This window comes from Dromiciops gliroides, chromosome 1 (assembly GCF_019393635.1).
Source record: "Dromiciops gliroides isolate mDroGli1 chromosome 1, mDroGli1.pri, whole genome shotgun sequence".
Classification (NCBI taxonomy): domain Eukaryota; kingdom Metazoa; phylum Chordata; class Mammalia; order Microbiotheria; family Microbiotheriidae; genus Dromiciops; species Dromiciops gliroides.
In genome coordinates this window covers 487223439-487248000 of record NC_057861.1, presented here as the reverse complement: position 1 = coordinate 487248000, position 24562 = coordinate 487223439, and the positions used below count along the sequence as shown (strand labels likewise).

At 39.2% G+C, this 24562-nt stretch overlaps 2 protein-coding genes across 3 annotated transcripts in view; both read right to left on the bottom strand.

Moving 5' to 3' along the window:
* The window catches only part of FBXO10 (F-box protein 10), a 113665-nt gene that overhangs the window by 12288 nt on the left and 76815 nt on the right, over positions 1–24562 (bottom strand). For both annotated transcript variants that reach the window (XM_043979283.1, XM_043979282.1), the window contains 3 exons: positions 21750–21820; positions 12046–12198; positions 3475–3750 (listed from right to left, as the gene is read on the bottom strand). In XM_043979283.1, coding sequence (XP_043835218.1) covers positions 3475–3750; positions 12046–12198; positions 21750–21820 — 500 coding nt within the window. The remainder of the gene's footprint in view (positions 1–3474; positions 3751–12045; positions 12199–21749; positions 21821–24562) is intronic.
* LOC122736875 (NADH dehydrogenase [ubiquinone] 1 beta subcomplex subunit 1-like) lies at positions 9525–9803 on the bottom strand. Its single transcript, XM_043979284.1, has one exon. It carries the CDS (start codon positions 9763–9765, stop codon positions 9589–9591), a length of 177 nt encoding a protein of 58 aa, XP_043835219.1. The 5' UTR covers positions 9766–9803; the 3' UTR covers positions 9525–9588.

The following is a 24562-nucleotide window of genomic DNA, read 5'->3' as shown; positions in this document are numbered from 1 at the left end:
AACTGGGGGAGGGGAGAAGTGGAATGGGGAGAAGAACTTATGAAAATTGCAGTCTATCTACAGAGAAAGAACTGATGGTATCTGAAAACAGACTGAAACACATATTTTTTTTGGACAATTCCTTAATCTGAAGTTTTGTTTTTATCTATTTTCTCTCACAACCTAGATAATGTAGTTGCTTTCCATGACTACTCATGTATAGTTTGTATTGAATTGTTTGAGTTTTTGTGGGGGGGGGGGGAAGGGAAGGGAGGAAGAGAGGTTGGAACACAAAGTTTTAAAGAGGAAATTGATGTCAAGGTTTGCTTTTACATGTGATTTGGAAAATAAAGGCCTAAAAACAAAACATGTATTTGTACCCACATGAATCATAAAATGTGACTATGTTAAAAAAAAATAACAGCCTTAAAAAAAAAATCTCAGCCTTTCCAATGAGGAGGAGAAGCACACAGTGTGAGGGAATCACTACATCCACATCTAAAAACTCTAAGTTACACTCAAATGGGTTTTTAAAGAAATTAATGATGTGGGGACAGCTAGGTGGCACAGTGGATAAAGCACTGGCCCTGGATTCAGGAGGACCTGAGTTCAAATCTGGCCTCACACTTGACACTAGCTGTGTGACCCTGGGCAAGTCACTTAACCCTCACTGCCCCGCCAAAAAAAAAAATTAATGATGTCATATGGGTTTTTAAGTGCATCTTCTGGGATGAGAGAGAAAGCACCTGACTTCTTTTACAAAGAAGCAGGCTTGGCAATGAGCTAGAAACCTGAAGAAGCTGATAAAGAATGAAATTGTAGTGAAATGTAAATCATCAGTTACAACAACTCAGATGGGGCAGGAAGGGGGTTAGGGAAAAGGCGACTAGATGCAAACACTAAGATAGCTGACAGTCTTTCTTCCTTTAAGTCCCAACTAAAATCCCATCTTCTACAGGAAGCCTTCCCCATCCTCTCTTAATTCCAATGCATTCCCTGTGTTGTTGCAAAGTCATTTCCATCATATCTGACTCTTTGTGACCCTTTTGGGGTTTTCTTAGCAAAGATCCTGGAGTTTTTGCCATTTCTTTCTCCAGCTCATTTTACAGACGAGGAAATTGAGACAAACAAGGTTAAATGACTTGCCCAGGATGACACAGCTAGAAAGTATCTGAGGCTGCATTTGATTTTGTTTTTTTGTTGTTGTTGTTTTTGTTTTTTTGTGAAGCAATGAAGGTTAAGTGACTTGCCCAGGGTCACACAGCTAGTAAGTGTCAAGTGTCTGAGGCTGGATTTGAACTGAGGTTCTCCTTAATCCAGGGCCAGGGCTTTATCCACTGGCCACCTAGCTGCGCCCTGAGGCTGCATTTGAATTTAGGTCTTCCTGACTTTAGGCTGGGCACTCCATCCACTGTACTTCTTTAGCTGCCCATGACAATATTTTGTTTTGTATGCATTTGTTTGCTTATTGTCTCCTCTATTAGACTGTGATCTCCTTCAGGGCAAGGTCTGTCTTTTGCCCCTTTTTCTATCCCCAGAGTTTAGCAGAGTGCCTAGCACCAAGTAGGCAAATGTTTATTTATTGATCTTTTCCTAGTGTGGGGCAGGAATCCCACTGGGATTAGGAAAAACTGAGTGGGATGTCCTTGTCTCATTCAGAAAGACAGATGGCTAGGGTCTCTCCCATGGGGTCAGCCTACTCCCAACACTTATAGATGAAGTATGCCACTTTTTGTTTTAGAGGAGTGCCTTATTATTACTAGTGATAATACTGTGAGAAAATATTTATTAATAATGGATTTCTTTGGGGGAACCAGGAGGGACCCAGTCTTTGGTTGACCTTCTACCCCCCACCCCAACTTCAGAGGTCAATTTTCCTATGCAGGGCATACAATAGAAGTAGAGAATAGACTCTGAACTGATGGGATTAAGTTTCACCTGTCTGGACTCTGATTTTACCCTCAGGGGGTCGGTCTCCCATTAGACCCTGATGTCATCACAGTGGAGTTCATTTTAATATGGACCACCCTCAGGTCATGTTAGCCAATGGAACTGACTGATGTGTTCCAATTACCTTTGATGAGTGTTTAAGAGCTACCTCTACTGGAAGAGGAAAAAAGACTCAGACCACAAGGCAAAAGCCATTCTTGGCTTGCACTCTAGGCTAGGAAGGTTGTCCCGCTGGTGAGCGTTCTCCTCTTAGGCCAGAGTAGGTAATGTAGGGCTTCTGAACTCTGCTTATCTCTTAGAGACAATATGGTGCTGGGGGGTTTTCAGCTTATGTTAACTGCCACGCGGTCAATATTCTTTACTAATATTTACTATACTTTAATAATACTTACTGCCTAAATGGGTGCAATAATTATTAATTTATCAGTTGCAATATTTTAGAAAAACACAGCCTAGTTCCCCAATATTTTAACTAATACAATACTAACAGTAATGATGGCTAGTATTCATATGGCACTTGTGTTTTCTTAAAATTAAACTAAAACTGTGTTTTTAAATAATTGCTATTACTATATCAGTGTTGGTTAAGCATATTATTATTTACTGATGTTATATATACCAGGAAAGGATTGACCATGAGTCTCCCTAATTTCTCATGATCTCAGGCTACATGGTAGAGAATGCAGGGGGAGAGCTTCAGTAGGAGAAAGCCCCAAAAGGCCTCTCAAAGAGACCCAAGAGACTTCACAAGACCTACACTGTCCTAAGAAGGAAAGCCAGGCCAAGAGAGAGCGAGAGCTCAGAGAGCTCATGGCCTTTTCCAACAGTATTTATCCTCTTTTGATAGAGGCGGTTCATCATTCATTGATCAAAGCTAATTGGTTAGCATCATTCAACTCCATTAGTTGACATGACTCTAAATTAAAATGAATTCTACAGATGACATTAGAGAAAGACCCTCACTCAAGTTTCTTAAGGCAAAGTCCATTATCTATTTGATCCCATCAACCTTTCACTGAGCTAGACAAAAGAATCAATCTCCATTTCTTTTGTACCCTTGGGTTTGTCCTCCCAAGATTCATGCTGCAGAAAGGACCAAATGTGTCCTTAGGTTCACCTTATGACTGTAAACCCCAAAAACATACCTCCAGAGAGAAAGGTACCCACCTTGGGGGTTGTCTTAGGACCCCAGGAAGTCCAAATTAGGATAAGACCTCCCATGAACCTCCCACAAGGAGGAGATTAAGATAATGAGGAGATAATCTACTTTTTCTCACTATAAATACAATTACTTCTCCCAAATTGAGACACCTATCTCCATGGTGGTCTCCCTGTGGTCACTCACAGTACTGCAATAAAACTTGGGAAACTGAGTCTTGTAATTCTTTGGGATGCCTCACAATCTATCTGATTAATTAAACCCACCCCCTACATCACGCTCAGCCGCCTGTGAGCCAACTTCTGCTGTGAAATCTCCTTGTTTTGCAGATGAGAAGTGGGGCTGGACACCCCACTTCTTCCCCACCACGGCAGCGCTACACTCACCTCCGTTGTGGTCGATATTGTTAGATTCGATGAGAGCCACGCTGATTGGCTGCCGGGAGGAGAACTGGTCCTCCTCACCATCCCGGTCGTTTTCCCAGCTGGAAGCTTCACCTTCATCATTGAAGTTTTCATTGCTTCCTTGTCTACTGAGGTAATTATTAGCATCATCTTTCTGACAAAATACAGCTACCCCATAGATGCTGTTATGGGCAATATGGTTGCTTGTGATGTGTGGGAGGCTCGAGGACATGATCCACATGCCACAACCTTTATTACCTGGGACAGACAAAATATAAGAGATCTGGGCATGAAAATGAATGGGACATCATACCACATCTTAGTTCTCCAAAGAATCTAGAGGCTACAGGTAGAAGTGAGGAAGAGGAAAGATGAGGCACCATATACCTCATTTCATAGGGCTCCAGGGTGGGGGTTCTTAACCTTTTTTGTGCCATGGGCCCCTCTGACAGTGTAGCAGTCTCTGGACCCTTCTCAGAACAGTGTTTTTAAGTGCATGAGACACACAGGATTACAAAGAAAACTGATTATCATGAAATTTTAATTGAAATATTAATAAACAGAAGTTGACAGATCTCCTGACATCTATCCACAGAAACCTTGGAAGTCCATGTGATGATAGAGGAGGCTAAAAAGGGGTTAACAGACAAACCTAAGATCTGAGCTCTAAGACCTGAGCTCTAAAAAGGGTTAACAGATAAACTGAGACTTGAGTCCTTATCAATAGTACCTAAAAGGGTTAATAGAGAAATTAATGTTTGTGTTCTTATCAACAGTACTGTAACCAAGAGGGTTCAAGTCCCTGTCAACCAACACCATCAACAGAGACAGTAACTAGGGACCATTAATAGCCATTAATATTCTTAGATGACAGGACACCTAGAAACCAGATCTTAAGTAAAGAGATAGCATAAACACAGAGACCCTCTGGGTCTGACAAGTTTAAGCATGTCTTTAGGAACATGTGCAGAAAAGACCAAATGTGTCCTTACCTTATGGTGTGTAAACCCCCAAACACCTCCAAGGAAAAAGGTACCTGCCCTGGGGGTTGTCTTAGGACCCTAGGAAGTCCAAATTAGGATGACCTCCCATGTATCTCCTTAAGGAGATTAAGAAAATGAGGAGATAACCTACTTTTTCTCACTATAAATATAACTGTTTCCATCTCCCAAATTGAAACACCTGTCTCCTTTGGGTGCTTCTCCCTGTGGCCTCACAGTATTTGAATAAAACTTGGGAAACTGAGTCACTGAGTCTTAGAATTCTTTGGGATGCCTCACGATCAATTTGATCAATTAAATTTACCCCTACTACACATGTACACAGTGGTGTGCTAAAGCCAGTTCATACCAGATTGAGAAAGCTGATTGCTACATTTGCTATTGTACTACTGGGAAAGGTATAAATAGGGCACAAAAATGTAGGATTTAGACTGGAAGGGATCTTGGAAATTTCTTCATTTTACAGGTGAGGAAACTAAGGCCCAAGAAAATCTGAAGAACTTCCCTGTGTCCCTTAACAAACAAAATCATTGCTTCCAGACAGAAAGCATACTGTTGTATATATTTGAACTGTCAAAGACCTCCTAGTGGAAAGGTTCTTGAACCATAGGTAGACTATGAACAAAAATTGCCCAGTATGAGAAGACACAAATGGTCTGTAAACTGCGACAATGGAGGAGGAAGCCTCTATCAGTGAAATTATGTATTGACCTATTAGAAAATTAAATAAGACAAAAATACAAACAGAACAAAAACTGTTTAAGGGGAAGGGGAAGAAGCAGAGACATAGATGTTATCAGGTACTCATTATTTACCTCAGCTAAATACCGCAGTTTAGCATAGCTGAGTTTCTTGACAGTTAATACCAAAAGCTCTCATTTTCTGATAAGAAGAAGGATGTAAATTCATCTGGACTTGAAGTCACAGGGAAATTTATTATGTAGGCCCTTATGAAAGTGGCCTTGTCCATGTTGTCTGATAAGGTGTAATGGAAAGAAAATTTGATTTTTTCATCAGAGGCCTTGAGCTCAATTCCAAGCTCTGCCACTGTGTGACCTTGGTTAAGTCACTTAACTTCTTGGGGCCCCAGTTTCCTCATCTACAAAATGGTACAGTAGGACTAGATAACCTCTAAGGTCCCTTCTAGCTCTCAAGCTATGATTCACTTTTTTTGGGGGGGGGGAGGGGGGTTACCTCTTGCCTTCTCACCCAACCCCTCCAATGGGAGAAAAAGAAAGGAAAGAAAGAAAAACAAAGCTCTTGTAATGAATATACATAGTTAAGCACAACTACTTCCCACATTGGCTGTGTTGAGAATGTAACATTATATTTAGTAAAATTATTTCCATAGAAAGTTATGATAATATGGTCCAGGTAAATGGCTTTCTGATTTAAACTTAAAACATATTGTTGCATCTTACCCCTACTTTATAGAAAAACTATTCTGGTTGCTCCTCATTTGAGGATATAAAATCTTTTTTAAAAATCTCATTTTGGTTTACCCATGAGATCCCAAAAACTCCTAACAGGGCCCCTGAGCTTTTCTGCTAATATGTTGACTTGAATATTCAGTGATTCAGCTCTTCCTTCCCTGCACAGATCTTATAATTTCTATGGTTTTTCATTTCTCCATCTGTGCTGGGGTACAGGCAGAAGCATTACAGTGTATGGGACTTTGAAAGCTAGTGTGTGCTTGTTCTACATAGAACTGAATAAAAATGGAATCACTGGAGCCTCAGATTCATCCTAATTTGTGAGAGACAAGGAATCCAGGGACATAGGCAGCTCCTTCTGCTGCTAATGTGTTTTTTTTAATTCCTTTAGTAAAATAACTGCTTACAACTCTGTAAAAGACAAGTATTAAACATCTGAAATGTTGGAGGCATCTAGGTGGTGCAGTGGATAAAGCAGCAGCCCTGGATTCAAGAGGACCTGAGTTCAAATTCTACCTCAGCCACTTGACACTAGCCGTGTGACCCTGGGCAAGTCACTTAACCCCAATTGCCTAACCCCCCCACCCCACAAAAAACCCTAACCCTAACCCCCCCCAAAAAGATGTGGTAATCCCCTGAAGCCCACAGCCCAGGTGAACAACAATGTGTGGATTACACTTCAGAAACGACTGAATTGCTCTCTCTGAACTTCTCCCTTTCCCTTTTTCTTCTCCCTTCCACATTTCCTTCTCCCCCTTTTGGCTGCTCTCTGACGGTCACACAGAGAGACTTAGTGGCAAAATCAGGACTAAAATCTTGTATCAATCTGTTGTTCCACATCTTCCAAATGAGGGAGACTGAACCACATTGATTTGTGCGGTCTCTTCCAGTTCTGAGATCCTCTGTTTCTGTGGCTGAAGACAATTCTACATTTGCATACAGACCTTTCCCACTAAGGGAAATGCAAATCTTTGATTTTCTCATCTGTAAAAAGGGGATAATAATACCTATACAACCTACCTCATAGGTTTTTTGAATGACTAAAATAAGAAAATGTGTTAGAAAGTGGAAACCACTTTGTAATCTTTAAAGTGCTGTAATAGCATTGTTCTGTAATCCTTTTGCTGGTCATTAAAATCCAGGTTTTTAACTATCCACCTGAGTAGGGATTTTTTAAAAAGACCCTTTTAAGTTCCACAGCTAGAGTCTTTCACCCAGCCCAATGATTCTTAGAAGAGATTCTGCCAAACACTGTGTCCCATCAGTCATGTATTCCTGCATACATCACTGTGCCCTGAAATCAAAGGTGTGATGCTTGATGCACTCTGTGTTCCTCACATCTGTCTCCTGGCACAATCCCTGTCATACAGTAGCTGTTTAATAAAATGTTGCTGATTGATTCTCAACCCCCAAAGCCTGAACCCTTTTCATTTCTTCTTCTTCTTTTTTTGTGGGGCAATGAGGGTTAAGTGACTTACCCAGGGTCACACAGCCAGTAAGTGACAAATGTCAGAGGTTGAATTTGAACTCAGGTCCTCCCTAAATCTAGGGCTGGTGCTTTATCCACTGCGCCACCTAGCTGCCCCAAACCCTCTTCATTTCTAACAAACTAGGCCCCTTCTTGCCTTCAAAAATATTTCAAACTTCATGAAGTTTTTTCAGACTAATACTACCTGATTCTACTTATCCCAGAGATTTCCTACTATTTTTGTTTGTTATGGTCTGCCTCTCTGAATGTAGGCAAAACCCATCATTATGGTGATACATTTTGGAAAAGAGAAGTTTATATTTTTCTTCTTTTTCAGTGAGGGGGGAGGGAAGAGACAGGAGGGAGAGAAAATAAATGCTTGTTAATTGGAAAAAATTAAAAAGAAATTTTTTTTTTAAAAAAAGAAAAGGAGGTAATAGCATATAAAATGTAAAGTTACTCTGATAAGCCAAGAATGTCTGCCCAAGTAGGTCATTAATTGCACTGCCTTCCTAAGTCATTTAGCAAGGTTCTCAAGGCTTATATATCTTTTTTTCAATCTTAATAATATTTTATTTTTTTCCAATTACAATTCTTACAATTACATTCTTTTTTGTAAGATTTTGAGGTCTAAATTTTTCTCCCTCCCTCCCTGCCCTCTGCCCTCCCCAAGACAGCAACCAATCTGATATAGGTCATATATGTACAATCATGTTAAACATATTTCCACATTAATCATGTTGTGAAAGAAGAATCAGAAAAAAAGGGGAAAACCTCAAGAAAGAAAAAAAAAGTGAAAATAGTATGCTCTAATCTGCATTCAGATTCTATAGTTATTTTCTGTATGTGGAGAGCATTTTCTATCATGAGTCCTTTGGAATTTTCTTTGATCACTGTATTGCTAAAAAAGAGATAAGTCTACCACAATTGATCATCACACAGTGTTGCTGTTACTGTGTACAAAGTTCTCCTGGTTTTTGCTCACTTCACTCAGCATCAGTTTTCATGTAAGTCTTTCTAGGTTTTCCTGAAATCTGCCTACTTATCATTTCTTATAGCACAAAACATTACATCCATGTACCACAACATTTAGCCATTCCCCAGGTGGTGGGCATCCTCTCAATTTCCAATTCTTTGCCACCACAAAAAGAGCTGCTATAGATATTTTTGTACATGTGAGCCCTTTCCCCCTTTTTATAATCTCTTTGGGAAACAGACCTAGTAGCGGCATTGTGGGGTCAAACAGTATGCACAGTTTTACAGCCCTTTGGGCACAGTTCCAAATTACTCCCCATAAGGTTGGATCAGTTCACAACTCAACTAACAATGTATTAGTATTCCAATTTTCCCACATCTCCAACATTTACTTTTTTCCTTTTTTGTCATATTAGCCAATCTGATAGTTTCGAGGTGGTATCTCAGTTGTTTTAGTTTGCATTTCTTTAATCAATAGTGATTGAGAACATTTTTTTCATATCACAATAGATACGCTTTAATTTCTTCATCTGAAATATTCATGTTCATATCCTTTCACCATTTCTCAATTGGGGAATGACCTATAGCCTTATAAATTTGATTCAGTTCTCTATATATTTTAGAAATGAGGCCTTTATCAGAAACGCTGACTGTAAAAATTGTTCCTCAACTTTCTGCTTTCCTTCTAATCTTGGTCACATGGTTTTATTTGTGCAAAACCTTCTTAATTTAATAATAAAAACGATCCATTTTACATTTCAAAATATTCTCCATCTCTTGTTTGGTCATAAATTCTTCCCCTCTCCATAGATCTGACAGGTAAACTATTCCTTTCTCTCCTAATCTGTTGAAGTTTAAACATATAAAAGTATGGGCAGCTAGGTGGCACAGTGGATAAAGCACTGGCCCTGGATTTAGGAGGACCTGAGTTCAAATCCAGCCTCAGACACTTACTAGCTGTGTGGCCCTGGGCAAGTCATTTAACCTTTATTGCTCTGCAAAAAAAACCACATAAAAGTATTTTGTTGATTTCTTTCATACCAGTCACTTCCTGGTCACACTCCTCTTTGGCTCCCATCCTTGCCTCCATATAACAAAACCTAATGAACCACAACAAAGGCCCTAATGTGGGGTGTCACAAAAGGCTTGGTGTAGTTTTTTTTTTATTTAATTAAATATTTTTATTCAACATGAAAATCTCTCAATTCAGCTAAAGCCTTTATTTCCAGGTAACTTCTTCATTAGGTTTTAGTTCTCTTTTAAATAACATGCTCTTATTCCAAAAAGCAGTTAGTTTTTCATCACTCCTCTTGTCTAGATAATAGCCAACAACAAATCCCACTGGTACCAGGATATGAACCCAGTGGTCACGCACAGCCTGAATTAAATTCACCATGATTGCTGCAGACCGGGATCCCGGGCACTGAGAACTTGGCCAAAGACAGCAGCTCCCCGGTGTAGTTTTAAAGTATAAGCAGAACAAATCTCATCTTATCATTTGATAACATTTCAAATATATGAAAATGTTGACCATGTTCTTTTCCAAGTCTTCTCTTCCAGGTCATCACTGTATGGAATCATTTGGAGTCTGCATCATCTTTGTTCCCCTCCTCTAAACCCAGTCCACCTTGTTACTATACTTTCTAAACTGGGAAGAACATAACTGGACCCAGTATTCTGTGGATTTATCATCCCCTTCATTTTGGACACTGTACTTCTATTAATACAGTACTTCCCAACAGGGCTAGGGGTAGGGGTCAGAAGGGGGGCAATGTAGACTCAGGGGTGCGCCGGAGCCACCTTATTCAAGCTCAGTAGAGTCAATGAATGGTTAAATTTTCTGTGTGAGCATCTAGACCCCAGAAACTGGTAAACTCTATAAATCAAGGCTTGATTTACTGTTTTGTTAATTATCTAGACTTTAAGAAAGTGATGGAAAAAATTTGAATAATGCAATTTAAACTTTATTTTTTTGGCAGGGTAATGAGGGTTAAGTGACTTGCCCCAGGGTCACACTGCTAGTAAGTGTCAAGTGTCTGAGGTCAGATTTGAACTCAGGTCCTCCTGAATCCAGGGCTGGTGCTTTATCTACTGCACCACCTAGCTGCCCCGAAATTTAAACTTAAAAGTGTGTCACCACTAATACACTGTTGGTGGAGTTGTGAACTGGTCCAACCATTCTGTTTAGCAATAAACATTTATTTTATTTTTTCCAGTTACACGTAAGGGTAGTTTTCAACATTCATTTTCATAAGATTTAGAGTTCCAAATTTTTCTCCCTCCCTCCCTCTCTTTCCTCCCCCGTACACAAGATCACAACCAGGTTATAAATGTGCAATCCACAAGTGTTCTTTTTATCAGTTCTTTCTATGGGGGTGCATAGTAAGCTTCCTCATTAGTTCCTTGGGATTGTGGTAGTTAAGTCATTCACAATTGCTCATTGAACAATACTGCTGTCACTATGCACAATGTCCTCTCAGCTCTGCTCACTTCACTATACATCGATGTTCATTAGTCTTTCCAGGTTGTTCGGGGATCATCCTGTTTGTCATTTCTTGTAGCACAAGACCATTCCACTACAATCATATAGCACAGCTTTTTCCATCATTCCTCAATTGATGGACATTCCCTTGATTCTCAATTCTTAGCCTTCACCAAGAGTTGCTATAAATATTTTTTGCACAATTTTTCCCCCTTTTCTCTTTTTCATGATTACTATTGTTAACTGTTTCCCTTCCATCCTATTCCCTTCCCCATGATTTTTATTCTATTATCCATCTTCTTTCATCCTATCACTCTTCAAAAGGGATTTGCTTCTGGTCCAACCATTCTGGAGAGCTATTTGGATATATGTCCAAAGGGCTAGAAAACTGTGCATACCCTTTGACCCAGCAATACCAGTGCTATGTCTGTATCCCAAAGATATCCAAAAAAAGGGGCGGGGGAAAGGATTTATTTGGACAAAAATATTTATAGCAGCTCTTTTTGTGGTGGCTAAGAATGGCAGATCAAAGGGATGCCCATCAATTGGGGAATAGCTAAGCAAGCTGTGGTATATGATTATAATGGAATATTATTGTGTTATAAGATACAAGCAGGATGATTTTAGAAAAACCTGGAAAGATTTACATGAACTAATGCAAAGTAAAGTGAGCAGAACCAGAAGAATGTTGTATACAGTAACAGCAATACTGTTCAATGAAGAACTGTGAATGACTTACCTATTCCCAGCAAGACGCTGATTCAGGACAATCCGAAAGGGCTAATAATGAAGCATACTATCCATCTCCAGAGAAAGAACTGATATTAATTGAACACATACTGAAGCATGCTATTTTTCACTTTTTTCTTTCATTCTTTTTCTTTTATTTGAGTCTTGTACAAAATGACTAATATGGAAATGTTTTACATGACTGCACATATATAAATAACCTCTATTGCTTACTAGTCACAGGGAAGAGGGGAAGTTAGGGAGGGGAGGAGGAGTAGAATTTGGAATTCAAAACTTAAAAAACAAATGTAAAACATTATTTTAATATGTAATTGGGGAAAAAATTTTTGAAAAGTCAAAAGTGTGTCAAATACACATTTTTTTGGAGAGCCAGTTGTTAAACACTTATCAGCACACCTCTGGGTAGACTGTATTATAGCTCAAATTAAAAAATGTTTTTCTTACCATATATAGTATTTCCTTCGATTAGTCCTTTTCCCTGTTCTCCTACAACCACACCATCGGAATAGCCAAAGCAGATGAGGTTACTTCTGAGAATAGGGTCACCTCCTCGGCGAATATCTGCACCACCCCAGTGATTTTCACGTATAACATTTTCTAAAGTGAGAGATATAAAATAAATTCTCTAAGCATCAATCTGTCACAAGGCCTCAAAAGATCTAAATTCTAAATGAACAGGCAAGTAGCACTGGGAGTCAGACTTCAAAAAGACTGCAATTCAACATGTGACACCATAGAAGGAAATGTAAATGAGTGAATTGGTAAATGAAACACTCTAGGAGCAGCTTCTATCAAGGAATCAGCAAGATCTAGGATCCTCTCCTCTTCCATTATTTACTCTGCCAGTCTACCAAGAGCCATTTCTGAGAGGGAGAAAGGTTCTCCAAGATGCCTTATGTATGTTAATAGGAGAGACAGAAAGCAATAGAATGTGTTCTTCTATTCTGAGTATGGCTATAACAAGGCATTATACATTGTATATTATTATAGTTATACTCAGGTGCCTTAAAACCAGTCGCTTCAGGCAGGTGGGGCTTGTTAGCCTTGGCAGGCAACCCGCCTAGGGGAAGGAAAACCCTGATTTTAAACCTCCGCTGCCTTGTGGCTATACCCATATATGGGAAAAGCTTTGGGAGTTAACCCCGAGGAAAAATCAGGAGTCGGAGTCCCTTAGGCAGTTGGATGTTGGACATCACATCCCTCTGGCAACTCCTGCAGCGGCACTGGTGCCAAACTGTACTGACTCTGCCTCTCCTTTGGATCCACCAGTGTCACGGAGAGGGAAAACCTGCTGCATGGGCAACAGCTTGTTTTCCATATTGATCCACCCAGGCCAGCGCCCTGGAGAGGACACTCCAGCTACTCCTCATGGGGTAGATACAACATGGGATGCGGCAGTTATCGGTTCTAAGTCACTCAGGAGCTGCAGCTCCCGTACTGGATTGCACAGCCACACTGTGGCCTGTGGCTCTTCAAGGCACTCATCCATGGTCATCTGCGACTGGTGGAGGCCTACCACTATACTGAGGCATTTTTATTTTTAGGTGTGTTTTTAGAGGGGGAACAAAGGTAGAGGGCTGGGAAGGACTTGGAAAGCTCATCTGCAGGATGATTCTTTGGTTCTATGCTGTGGGGTGGGGAAGGGTAGGGATATGCAAAAGTTGTCATATCATCACTTTAACCCCCCTCCCTGGTATTGCTATATCAGTAAATTATATTAAATTTAACAAGCATTTATTAAATACCTGCTACGGGTAGAGCTCTATATGTTAGATCCTAGAAAATACAAAGATTAAAGAAGTACAGTTTCTGCATTTAAGAAGCTTAGAATCCACTTGGGGAGATGACCACTACATGAATAATTTGAATTTTCTATAGATGTGCAATTTAATGGGCCTTGGGGCCTAATGATTAAATAAGGATCAGAGGAATAGAACACAGGGTGAATCTAAGTAGCAGTTGATTAACTTTCCAGGCTTGCTAAATACTAAATCAGAATTTCCCAACTTTGAATACCAATATTACAATAAAATAGACTGAACTTAATCCCAGAAAAATTATAAGATTAAGAATGAGAGTTATGGGACAGCTAGGTGGTGCAGTAGATAAAGCACCAGCCCTGGATTCAGGAGTACCTGAGTTCAAATCCAGCTTCAGACACTTGACACTTACTAGCTATGTGACCTTGGGCAAGTCACTTAACCCTCATTGCCCTGCAAAAAAAAATTTTTTTTTAATTAAAAATTTTAAATACTCTGACCTAATAGTTCTTAAAAAACAAACAAGCAAAAATGGGGGCAGCTAGGTGGCGCAGTGGATAGAGCACCAGCCCTGGATTCAGGAGTACCTAAGTTCAAATCTGGCCTCAGACACTTTACACTTACTAGCTGTGTGACCGTGGGCAAGTCACTTAACCCCCATTGCCCTTAAAAAAAAAAAAAAGAATGAGAGTTATATGAAACGTTGTTATATGGGATGGCTCTTTAGGGAAAGGGTGAGGGAGAGATACAAAAGGAAATTTAAGTGATGTAAAAACAAAATATATCAATAAAATTTTATTTTAAAAAAATAGTATAGGGCAAGGTTATTTCCAGGACCCTCTCCAGATTAAAGGGCAATATCCAAACTGTCTTTGAGTATCCAAAGTCACCTCTTGCTATGACAGTTCCTCCATCTGGAAAATGAGAGCAATACAATCCTTTTCCAAACTCCCCAAGCTGTGGTGAGGAGATTCATTTATCAAACATTTCTTCAGTACCTATTGTGTATGAGATACTGGGTTAGGTAGGCACTTTGGTTGACACAAAAATGGATTTCAAGGAGTTTACAGTTTAGGTGGGAAGATCTGACATACACATGAATAACTGAAGTAAGGTGGAAATTCAGAGTGATATGAGCAGGGCAAGCAGTGACATGGGAATTCAAAGGAGGGAGAGAGCACTTCTGACTAATGGGACCAGGGATGACTGAATGGAGAAATTTTGAGACTGCTGGATTTCTGGGGCTAGTCTCTGCTCTAGGACAGGAGACTAGAGGAGATGATCCTGGGTGAATGACTTAATCTCTTTTTGCCTCAGTTCTCTCATCTGTAATAATAGCAACTACTTCCCAAGGTGGTTGTGAAGATCAAATGAGACAATATTTGTAATGTGTTTTACAAACCTTAAAATGTTATATAATAATAATAATAATAGCAGCAGTTAGCATTTACATAGCACAAACTATGTGTCAGGCACTGTGCTAAGTGCTATATAAAATTATCTCATATACTATCTTACATGTATTAATTATCTCATAGAAATGCTAGTGATTATTATTATTATTATCATTATTATTATTCTGAGGTGACCACAGACTTCACCAGACTGCTAAAGGGTTCCAGGACACAAAAAGCATTTAAGAACCCTTCATCTAACTGAATGGTTATTATAGCATGTTCTTGTCCACTTATTGTATAACCACAAGATCTCTCTGTGATCCTACTTAGGTCCTGGAGAAAGAAATGGCAAACCACTCTAGTATCTCTGTCAAGAAAACACAAAGAGTGGACATAACTGAACAACTAAAAAAAGAACCACCAATGTTTAATTCTCAGTAGTAGGAAGACAGCATGTTGGTAAAGGATAGCATGAGAAATGAAATCCACAGATCATTCCAAAGCCTTGCTGGAAACCACTGTTTGAAGGACTACTTTACCAGAACAGTCTGGAAGAAACAAAAGTGGTCATCTTACTTTCTCTCTGATGGAATGTTAACAAACAATGAAAAACAGGAAGGAGAATGGGGAGAAGTGAGGGCATGATGAAGCATACAGGGGATAATTAGCTGAACATAAGCAAGAGCTAGTTATGTACATTCAGCATCTGCCTTAATAACCACCATCAGGCTGTGCTTGGGAAAGGAAGTGGAATGTAGAATCCTGCAGGCGTTTCTAAATTATTCCTATGTAGAAAGCTCGTGTCTCAGTTCAACAGGAAGAACAAATATCAACTGATTTAATACAACGACCATATGGTTCTAGTTGAAAAGTAGATAATAGGAATGAGAATGAGAAAAGGGGGGAATGAAAGTCTTTTTTCAACCTAGTCAAGTACATAGTTACCATAGATACTCTGGGCTTATCCATGCCCTTCTGTGCCTTAGTTTCCTCATCTGTAAAATTAATTTCAGACTAGATGGTTTTTGACATCCCTTCAAGTTCTGGGATTCAGTCATGCTAACTTTACACATATGCAAAACATATCTCTTACTATTATACTTAAGAAAGCTTGGCCAGACTGCTAAAGCAGTCTAAGATATAAAACAGTTTAAGTGTGTGATCTATCTATCCCCTCCTTTCAAAGTCTTGCTTTGAAGGGAAGGTACAAGGAATCTCTTCTATAACCAAATGCCAGTGAAAGGGTGGAGGGCAGGGTGGGTGGGGTGGGGTGGAGAACCATAATAGGACCCATGGCAAACAGAGCCAGTAAAAACAGTTATATTGTTATTGTTTCTGAGAATCATTATGTCTGCTGGGCTAAAAAATAGAGGACTCCAGGTGTCTTACCCTATTATTGTCTTCTCTGTGCTAATGAGCATTTTCTCACTTCAATTTCTAAAGAACTAGTTGAGTCAGGTTTTTGGAAGCAGGGCAGAGAGACAATGTAGTTTTTAGTATAATCCCATGTTCCTAAATTTTCTTTTAATGAGAGTAAGGACAAGTTTAAAAAGTCATATTATGTGAAAGGACCAAGACGATTTAATTAGGATAATTAGACCCTATTCTCAAGTCTCTCCCAGTTCTAAAAGTCAACACTTCTATGATTCTAGATCCAATTTGGCCATCAAGTCTGAAAATCTGAGTAAAACGCTGCTGCATATTCAATGGCTAACTTTAATGACACTTAATACTATCATTGCAGCTCTTCATAATTAATTTCTCTGCTGTTATTATTATCATATTGTCTTTTCTCCTCTGTACAGCTATTAAAGCTTAATACTGAGCTAAGACTTCTGAACACCCTGTATAATGGGGGAAACAAATCTGTAGTATTTTGAAAATGTAACTGTCATTACATCTGGGTCTTTGTTTGGATCAAGGTTTCTTAAACTTTTTCCACTTGTGACCCCTTTTTGCCTGAGAATATTTTATGCAACCCTAGGTATATATGTATATAAAATAGGTATACATAACCTTTTACTGTTGCCAAATTTTTCATGACCCCTACATTCAGTTATGCAACCTCTTATCGGATCACAACCCACAGTTTAAGAAGCTTTGATTTGGATCACAGGTTGAAGGCAGCTGGATGGCACAGTGGTTAGAGCACTAAGCTTGGAATCAGGAAGACCTGAGTTCAAATTTGACCTAGCTGTGTGAAACTGGGCAAGTCTTTCAACCTTTAAAATGGGGATAATAATTGCATCTACCTGGGGCAGCTAGGTAGTGCTGTGGATAGAGCACCGGCCCTGGAGTCAGGAGGACCTGAGTTCAAATTTGGCCTCAGACACTTAACACTTACTGGCTGTGTGACCCTGGGCAAGTCACTTAACACCAATTGCCTCACCAAAAACAAAACAAAAACAAACAAACAAAAATCGAGTCTACCTCCCGGGTTTTATGAGGATCAAATGAGATAATATATACAAAGGGCTTAGAATGGTATCTGGCTCATAGTAGGTATTTAATTAATGCCTTTCTTCCTTGAGGGTTTTTTTTTTTTGACCCTTTGGCAGTCTGATGGATCCTATGGACCCCTTCTTAGAAGAATATTTTTAAACACATAGGATAAAATGCATAGGATTACAAAGGAAACCAGTTATATTGGCTTTCAGTTATCAAAATACATATTTTTTAAAATAAGTATATAGACTCCAGGGTAAGAACCAACTCTTGCTTTAGAGGGCCACCAAATTCTGAGTTTTCCTCCTTATACCTAGGCCTGTGCTAGTCTGCCTGGGAACTATGCTAAGTAGAAAACAGAAAGTGTGACCTCAGAAAGGACCTGTACTAGAAGCCAGCAATTTCATCCCACTCCAGTGATCTATTCCTTTGAAGGAACTACCAGCCCAGGATTAAGCCAAAGTAGAAAGACCCTACAGGGTAAAATGAAAGAGGTAGGAGGAGTGTGATAGGCCTATGAATTAGCTGGAATGTCGAAAAGTCATGGGTATATGTTTTGAAAAATAAAGAAATTTGGGTGGAGAAAATAAAGTGAGAAATTGGCAAGTGTTAAGTAATGATTCAATGAGAGAAGAACAGTGCTATTGCTTAGTGCAGAAGGAAAATACAGAGCTTGGATGGCATCTAGATGCACTTCATAATAATAATATTGTTGTACAATGAATAGGAGTATTTCAGAAGTTACCAAAATAAGCCTGATAAACCTAAGTGATGAGAGGCTAGGACAGTGGAGAAATTAAGGTGAGACAGAACAGTGGATTGGCTAAGAATCCTTTTCTGGGCACGAAGAGGGTTTTCACTTTATCTTCTCTTCCTCAGGACTTGGGGGGCATGTCCTGTACTTGACAACGGCCAATGATGCTTTGGACACACAGTCAATATAGAGTATTAGCTCTCCTCTTTTTCTAGCTCTGGAATTGATTTCCCAAGGATTCATTCAGGAGTTCTTGATTCTAAACACACACACGCATGCACGCACACACGCACGCTCATGTACATGTATGCAGCCTGTGGCCATGGAACAGGTCAGAGGTAATTGGCCTGATATGGAAATCTAATCTATGACCCTGTCCTCTTCAGGATGATCTTTCAATGACTAAATGTCTGAGCCAATTACACAGATGTTAACATTTACAATAAGTCAAGGACACCAGAGGAAGATGAAATTGCCTGACTTTTCTCTGGGTCCCTGCAGGGCTGCACAGAACACGAAGCTAAGCTGTCAATATATGCTGTGGTCTCAATAATGCAGCTGGAGATACAGTGAACTGGCAGGGAATATATTGAGAACACTGTTGCCATTCTTTAAAACAAATCTAATTGAAAAGAATAGCAGTTTAAAATTCAATTTCATTTAACTGTTTGGCTACTTGATTGTGACTCAGGCAGAAGACTCTTTCTCTGAGTGGCCTTTCACTGAAAATTTCTCACCTGGTTTTAGGGAAGAAAACAATTAGGAACACTAATTGTATTGTCGTTACTGGCTCACATTTTTTTTTTTTTTTGGTGAGGCAATTGGGGTTAAGTGACTTGCCCAGGGTCACATAGCTAGTAAGTGTCAAGTGTCTGAGGCTGGATTTGAACTCAGGTACTCCTGACTCCAGGGACGGTGCGCTATCCACTGCGCCACCTAGCTGCCCCACTTTTTTTTTTTTAACTTAGTGTTTTAAGGTTGACAAGACATTTTCTTCATAACAATCCATATTAAGAGTTAGCTAAACTGCAATGACTGATAATAAATTTCCATAATGTCTGGCTCATAGCTGCCAGAACCCTTTTCATAATGGAAATGTATGGCTATTTTCCTCCTTGCCTATGTAATTTATTACTTGTCAAAATTTTGCCTTACATACATTTTTTCCTCTAGGCATTCCTATAGCTTTACTCTTTAAAAAAATTTTTTTTAAATTCTGAACTTAATGAACACTAAATAAATGGCCATTTCTGTGTGTGTGTGTGTGTTTGTGTGTGTGTATTCCTTAAGGACATCTACTGGCTACAAATAATCTCCAATAAACCTTATTAGAATATGGACAGTCTAGAAATTATATACATGTATCCTGTTTCTTCCTTTGCTTGATGGGGAAATTAGTTTATTAAAACAAAACCTACTAATTTACAAGGCAATTACTAAATATAGGAAGACGGAAAGGAGAATCTGATCTGATTATTAAAATCTCCCATTTGATTTATTTCTTTTGGATTCCCCAAATAACTCTATCGTATGGAGAAAAAGGAGTAAGGAACTAAATCCCAACCCTAGTTTCAAGATGAGGACATGGATGGAGGCTCAGAGCATTTAAGTAAATTGTCCAGGGTTACACAGATAATTAGGTAAATGAACAAAGACTTCTCACTAACATGACTGTGTGGATGTAGATGAAAAATATAAGCGTGTGATGGGAAGGCTTTCTCCTACTACCATATAAAAGAAAGAATGTCCTTAGGTTTGCAGCCAGAGTCTGTTGTTTGTGACTCCACCTCTCTGATCCCTGGTTAGTCTCAAGTCTTAGTTCAAAAAGAGCCAGTCCATTCCCAATTCCAGGTCCCTTCAGTTGTCAGCATTCCCCGACACCCCATTTATTTGCATTTGACTTGCGTATACTTTATATTGACTTTTCCCTGTATATCTTCTGTCCTCCCAGCAGAGTGTAAGCTCCTTAGGGGCAGAGATTGTTTCATCTTTGTCTTTTTATCCCCTTGTATACAAGTAGGTACTTCATTGATTACTATATGTGGAACTAAACATTCTGCTGTTATTATAGCATCAATCAAAGGCCTGGTCACACTGCTGAAGGCTGTGCTTCAAGTGCCTGCTTGTCCCTTCCTCCTTCACTTCCTCCTTCTGGCTGCCATGTTTGAGTCCTGGGCCTGGAGTCATGACAGATGCTGGGGTATCCTGCTGCCTTTTATCCTAGCAATGCTTCACATGTAGTAGAGGGTCTACATTCCTGGAACCTCTCTAATCTACCTCCAGACAGGACCAGAAGGAAGACTGGCAGATTACCAAACAGGGTCGCCCTGGCGGACAGGAATCTTTCTCCAAATCTACACAGCTCCTAACGATAATGTTTAACACTCAACATTTAATACATTTTCTGGTTCATAGCTGGTAGAGCTATATAACGTATTCATGTGCCCTCGCTGAATTCCCATTACTCAGATGAGGATACCAAGGTAAGAAGCACTTGCTTAATAATAATAATAACAGTTAGCACTTACACACTTCTTACTATGTGCCAGGCACTGTACTAAACATTTGTAATTATTATTTAACTTGATCCTCAAAACAATCTATTTTTGTGACTCAGCCTCTTAGACTGTGAGTTGGTCTCAAGCCTGCTCAGTCAGTCCATTCCCAATTCTTGATCCTTTCAATTGTCAGCATTCCCCATCCCCCTATTAATTTGGGTTTTACTTGTATATATTTCATATTGATTTTTCTGTTGTGTATGTTGTGTCCTCCTAGCAGAATAGGTAGGTGCTTTATTATCATCCCCATTTTACTGAGAAAGAAACTGAGGCAAATAGAGGTTAAGTGATTTGCCCAGGGTTACACAGCTAGTAAGTGTATGAGGTTGAATTGGAACTCAGGTTTTTTTGGCTCCAGGCCCAGTGCCCAAACCATAGTGCCACTTAAGCTACTTAAGGTTAGTAAGTTAGCTAGCTATAGCTAGTTAGCAGTAGAACTAGTGAGGCAAGCTACAACTAGTTAGCTAGCTAACTGCTAGCTAGCTATACCTAGTTAGCAGCTTATTAGCAGTAGAACTGGAGATGCAAAGGATGCTGCACTAGGAGCCTGGAGCCCTGAGTTAAATCTGAGTCTGACATGAACCACATGACCCTAGGCAAATCATTTAAAACCCATTTCCCTCATCTATAAGATAAGAATATTGTGTTTAACATGATTGTACTATATAACCTATATCAGATTGCTTGCTGTCTTGGGGAGGGGGGAGGGAAGGAAGGGAAGAACAAAAATTTGTTTTTTGTTTTTTGGTGGTTTTTTTTTTTTTTAAGTGAGGCAATTGGGGTTAAGTGACTTGCCCAGGGTCACACAGCTAGTATGTGTTAAGCATCTGAGGCCGGATTTGAACTCAGGTACTCCTGAATCCAGGGCCAGTGCTCTATCTACTGTGCCACCTAACTGCCCCAAGAACAAAAATTTGAAACTCAAAATCTTACAAAACAAACACTGAAAACTATCTTTATATGTAACTGGGAAAAAAATAAAACTTTATTAAGTAGGAAAAAAAAAGATAAGAATGCTAAAGCTTGCACTCCCAGCTCCATAGGATGGTTGTGACCTTTATCTGTAACCTACAAGTGCTAAAGAAATGTGAGTTGTGAATATCAGAAAGGGGATTAGAATTTAAGATCTGTGATTACCCATATTCTGGGATGAGTTTGCTGAACTCAACCACATCTTCAAGAATATGTTACCCTTGTGACCTTCAAAGTGAAATAGGAATTTTTATTTTCATACCTATTATCTGTCCTCTTCCATTCTCATTTACTGCTATGCCAGCAGCAAGACCTTGGAAAATGTGGTTTCCACTAAAAGGGAAGGAGACAAAAACAAAGCAATCAGATCAAAGTCCAAATGACAATTTGTCAAAAGCAAAGCAAAAAAACCCAAACCCCGTGTGTGTGTGTGTGTGTTTATGAGAGAGAGAGAGAGAGAGAGAGAGAGAGAGAGAGAGAGAGAGAGAGTGAGAAGAGAGCGAGAGAGAACGAGTGCTACCAACAAAAACAAAATTGTGGTCAAAACGGAAGTAAATTCCAAATGCTATTTCTTTTCTTGATGAATAAAAATGATAGCAACATAAAACATTCTCTGGATGATTTTTATTCTTTGAGAATAAAGGGTTTTTGTTTTTGTTTTTGGTGAGGCAATTGGGGTTAAGTGACTTGCCTAGGGTCACACAGCTAGTAAGTGTTAAGTGTCTGAGGCCAGATTTGAATTCAGGTCCTCCTGACTTCAGGGCCGGTGCTCTATCCACTGCGCCACCTAGCTGCCCAAAGTTTTTTTTAAAAGCTATTTTTTTCATTAATCAGAATTTCCTTCTATGAGCTGATAGCGTATAAAGAAGGACATCATGAAGAGGAAAACGTGTGTGGAAAAAGAAAAGTGTTTTTTTTTTAATAGAATTTTATTTTCCAAAATATATGTAAAAACAAAATTTTAACATCAATTTTTTAAAAACTTTTTATTCCGGGGTCCAGTGGAAATACCCTCCTTCAGAGGGCTATTGTCCTTGTTTTTCATTGATGATATTCATGAAGAGTGTAAAAAAGCATGGCTTCTAGATTATACCTATTATAGCCATAGATAGCATATCCAAATCATTCTAACACAGCTACACACTGGGTATTTACATGTACAAAACTACATCTGCAGTCCCGGAAAACGATGTCATTGTGAAAAGACACAGCTAGAGGAAACACAATCAAGTCTTCCTGCATACATACAACTATGGAGAAGAGCCTACAGCAGAGTCCTTCAGCACTGAGCAGAGAACAGATATTTTACATGATGAGGAAAACAATTTGCTGTTTTGAAAGCTATCTATACTGTTCTTGCAGACAGGATGAAGAACTTTGCTTTTTCTAAAACTCACTTTGTAAGTAAGGGGCAAAGTAACTCCCCCCCCCCAATACTTTTTCCCTATACTGGGATAACTTAATATTCTTCTCGTAGAACAAACTGGCATGGGAATAGACTCAAATACAGGGCTTGCGCAATCCACAGTGAAATGGAAGCTAGTTCCAAAATGGAGCCACTTGTGTCAAGAGAGGAGAAAATAAAGTGCCCCTTTCTCTTTGACTCCACAGTGATATCACATTTTATGCCACAGATCTTTGTCCTTTCTCTGGGTTCCAACTTCTCCATTCTCAAAGAGAACTAACTGGACTTGCCTCAGAAGAACTATAATGTATATATTGAAGAATTAATTAAGGACATAATTTTGCTATTTTTATTAATGGAACAACGCTATTGCCATTCAGTAGAGAATCGCCCAGTCTCTTTAGAGGCAGCTGGGTGGTGCAGTGGGTAGAACGCTGGACCTGGAGTTAGGAAGGTCTGAGTTCAAACCTGGTCTTAGACACTTGCTAGCTATGTGATCCTGGGCAAGGGCCTTAACCACTGTCTGTCTCAGTTTCCTCCAGAGTAAAATGAGGATAATAATAGCACCTACCTCCCATGGTTGTTGTGAGGACCAAATAATATTTGTAAGGAGCTTATATTATATTATTATAAATACTTATATTATCATTATATTATTATTGTTATAACTGCCATGTGTTTTACTGCTTTCAAAATAATTTCATGTGCATTATTTGATTTACTCTTCCCTGCAATCCTGTGAGCAGGCACAGAAGATCTCATTAGCCCTGTTTTATATTATGAGCAAACTGAGGCTCAAGGAGTTTAAATGACTTGGACAAGGTCTCAGAGCCACAATTAGAACCCAGGGCATTGAACTCCTTGTCCAGAACTCTTCCCTCTACAGTTAGAGATGGTCTCATGCTTTCATAATGGGATACTGGACATAAGGTGCCAAAGAGCAACAACTTTCCTGATGCTTTCTCCCACTGGGCCTTGAGCATAAATATCATCCCAGTGGGTCTACAAAAAAAAAAAATATTATGTGGCAGGAATAACTTCAGACCTTGGAAATCATTTGCTTACATTGCCTAGAGCAATTTTTCTCTCATGGTCTATCTGGATTTGGGTGGAGATAATGAGAACATTGGGCAAAGAATGACTGATGTAGAAAATTTCACACATTGGAAAGGGGGTTGAATGAGATGATCTCTAGTGTGTCTTCTAGTAGGCTCGATTTATATGATTATAGAAAGTGCTTTGTGAAAGTTCTATATAAATATCAGCTAATCCCCTAAACTCTACTTGCCAGTGGTAATGTCTTTTGTATTGCAAGTCTTTTAATAAACACAATGCCTCCCCTGCTCAAACATCCTCAATGGTTCCCTATTGCATAAAAATAGGCTTTAGCGACAAACTCAAATTAATTACAGTGATCAATCTTGATCCTAGCTAACCTCGGTATTTGCTTCCTTTCATTTGAAAGGTGGGAATCTTTGGGAACAGAATCCTGGAATCAGGATTAAAAGAAGTAAAACAACCAAATTTGATTACATGAAATTACATGAAATTTGGCACAAACAAAACTAATGCAGTCAAAATTAAAAGGAAAGCAGGAAACTGGGAAGAATTTGTATAAGTTTCTCTGATAAACTCAAATATATAGGGAATCGAGCCAAATTGATCAAAAT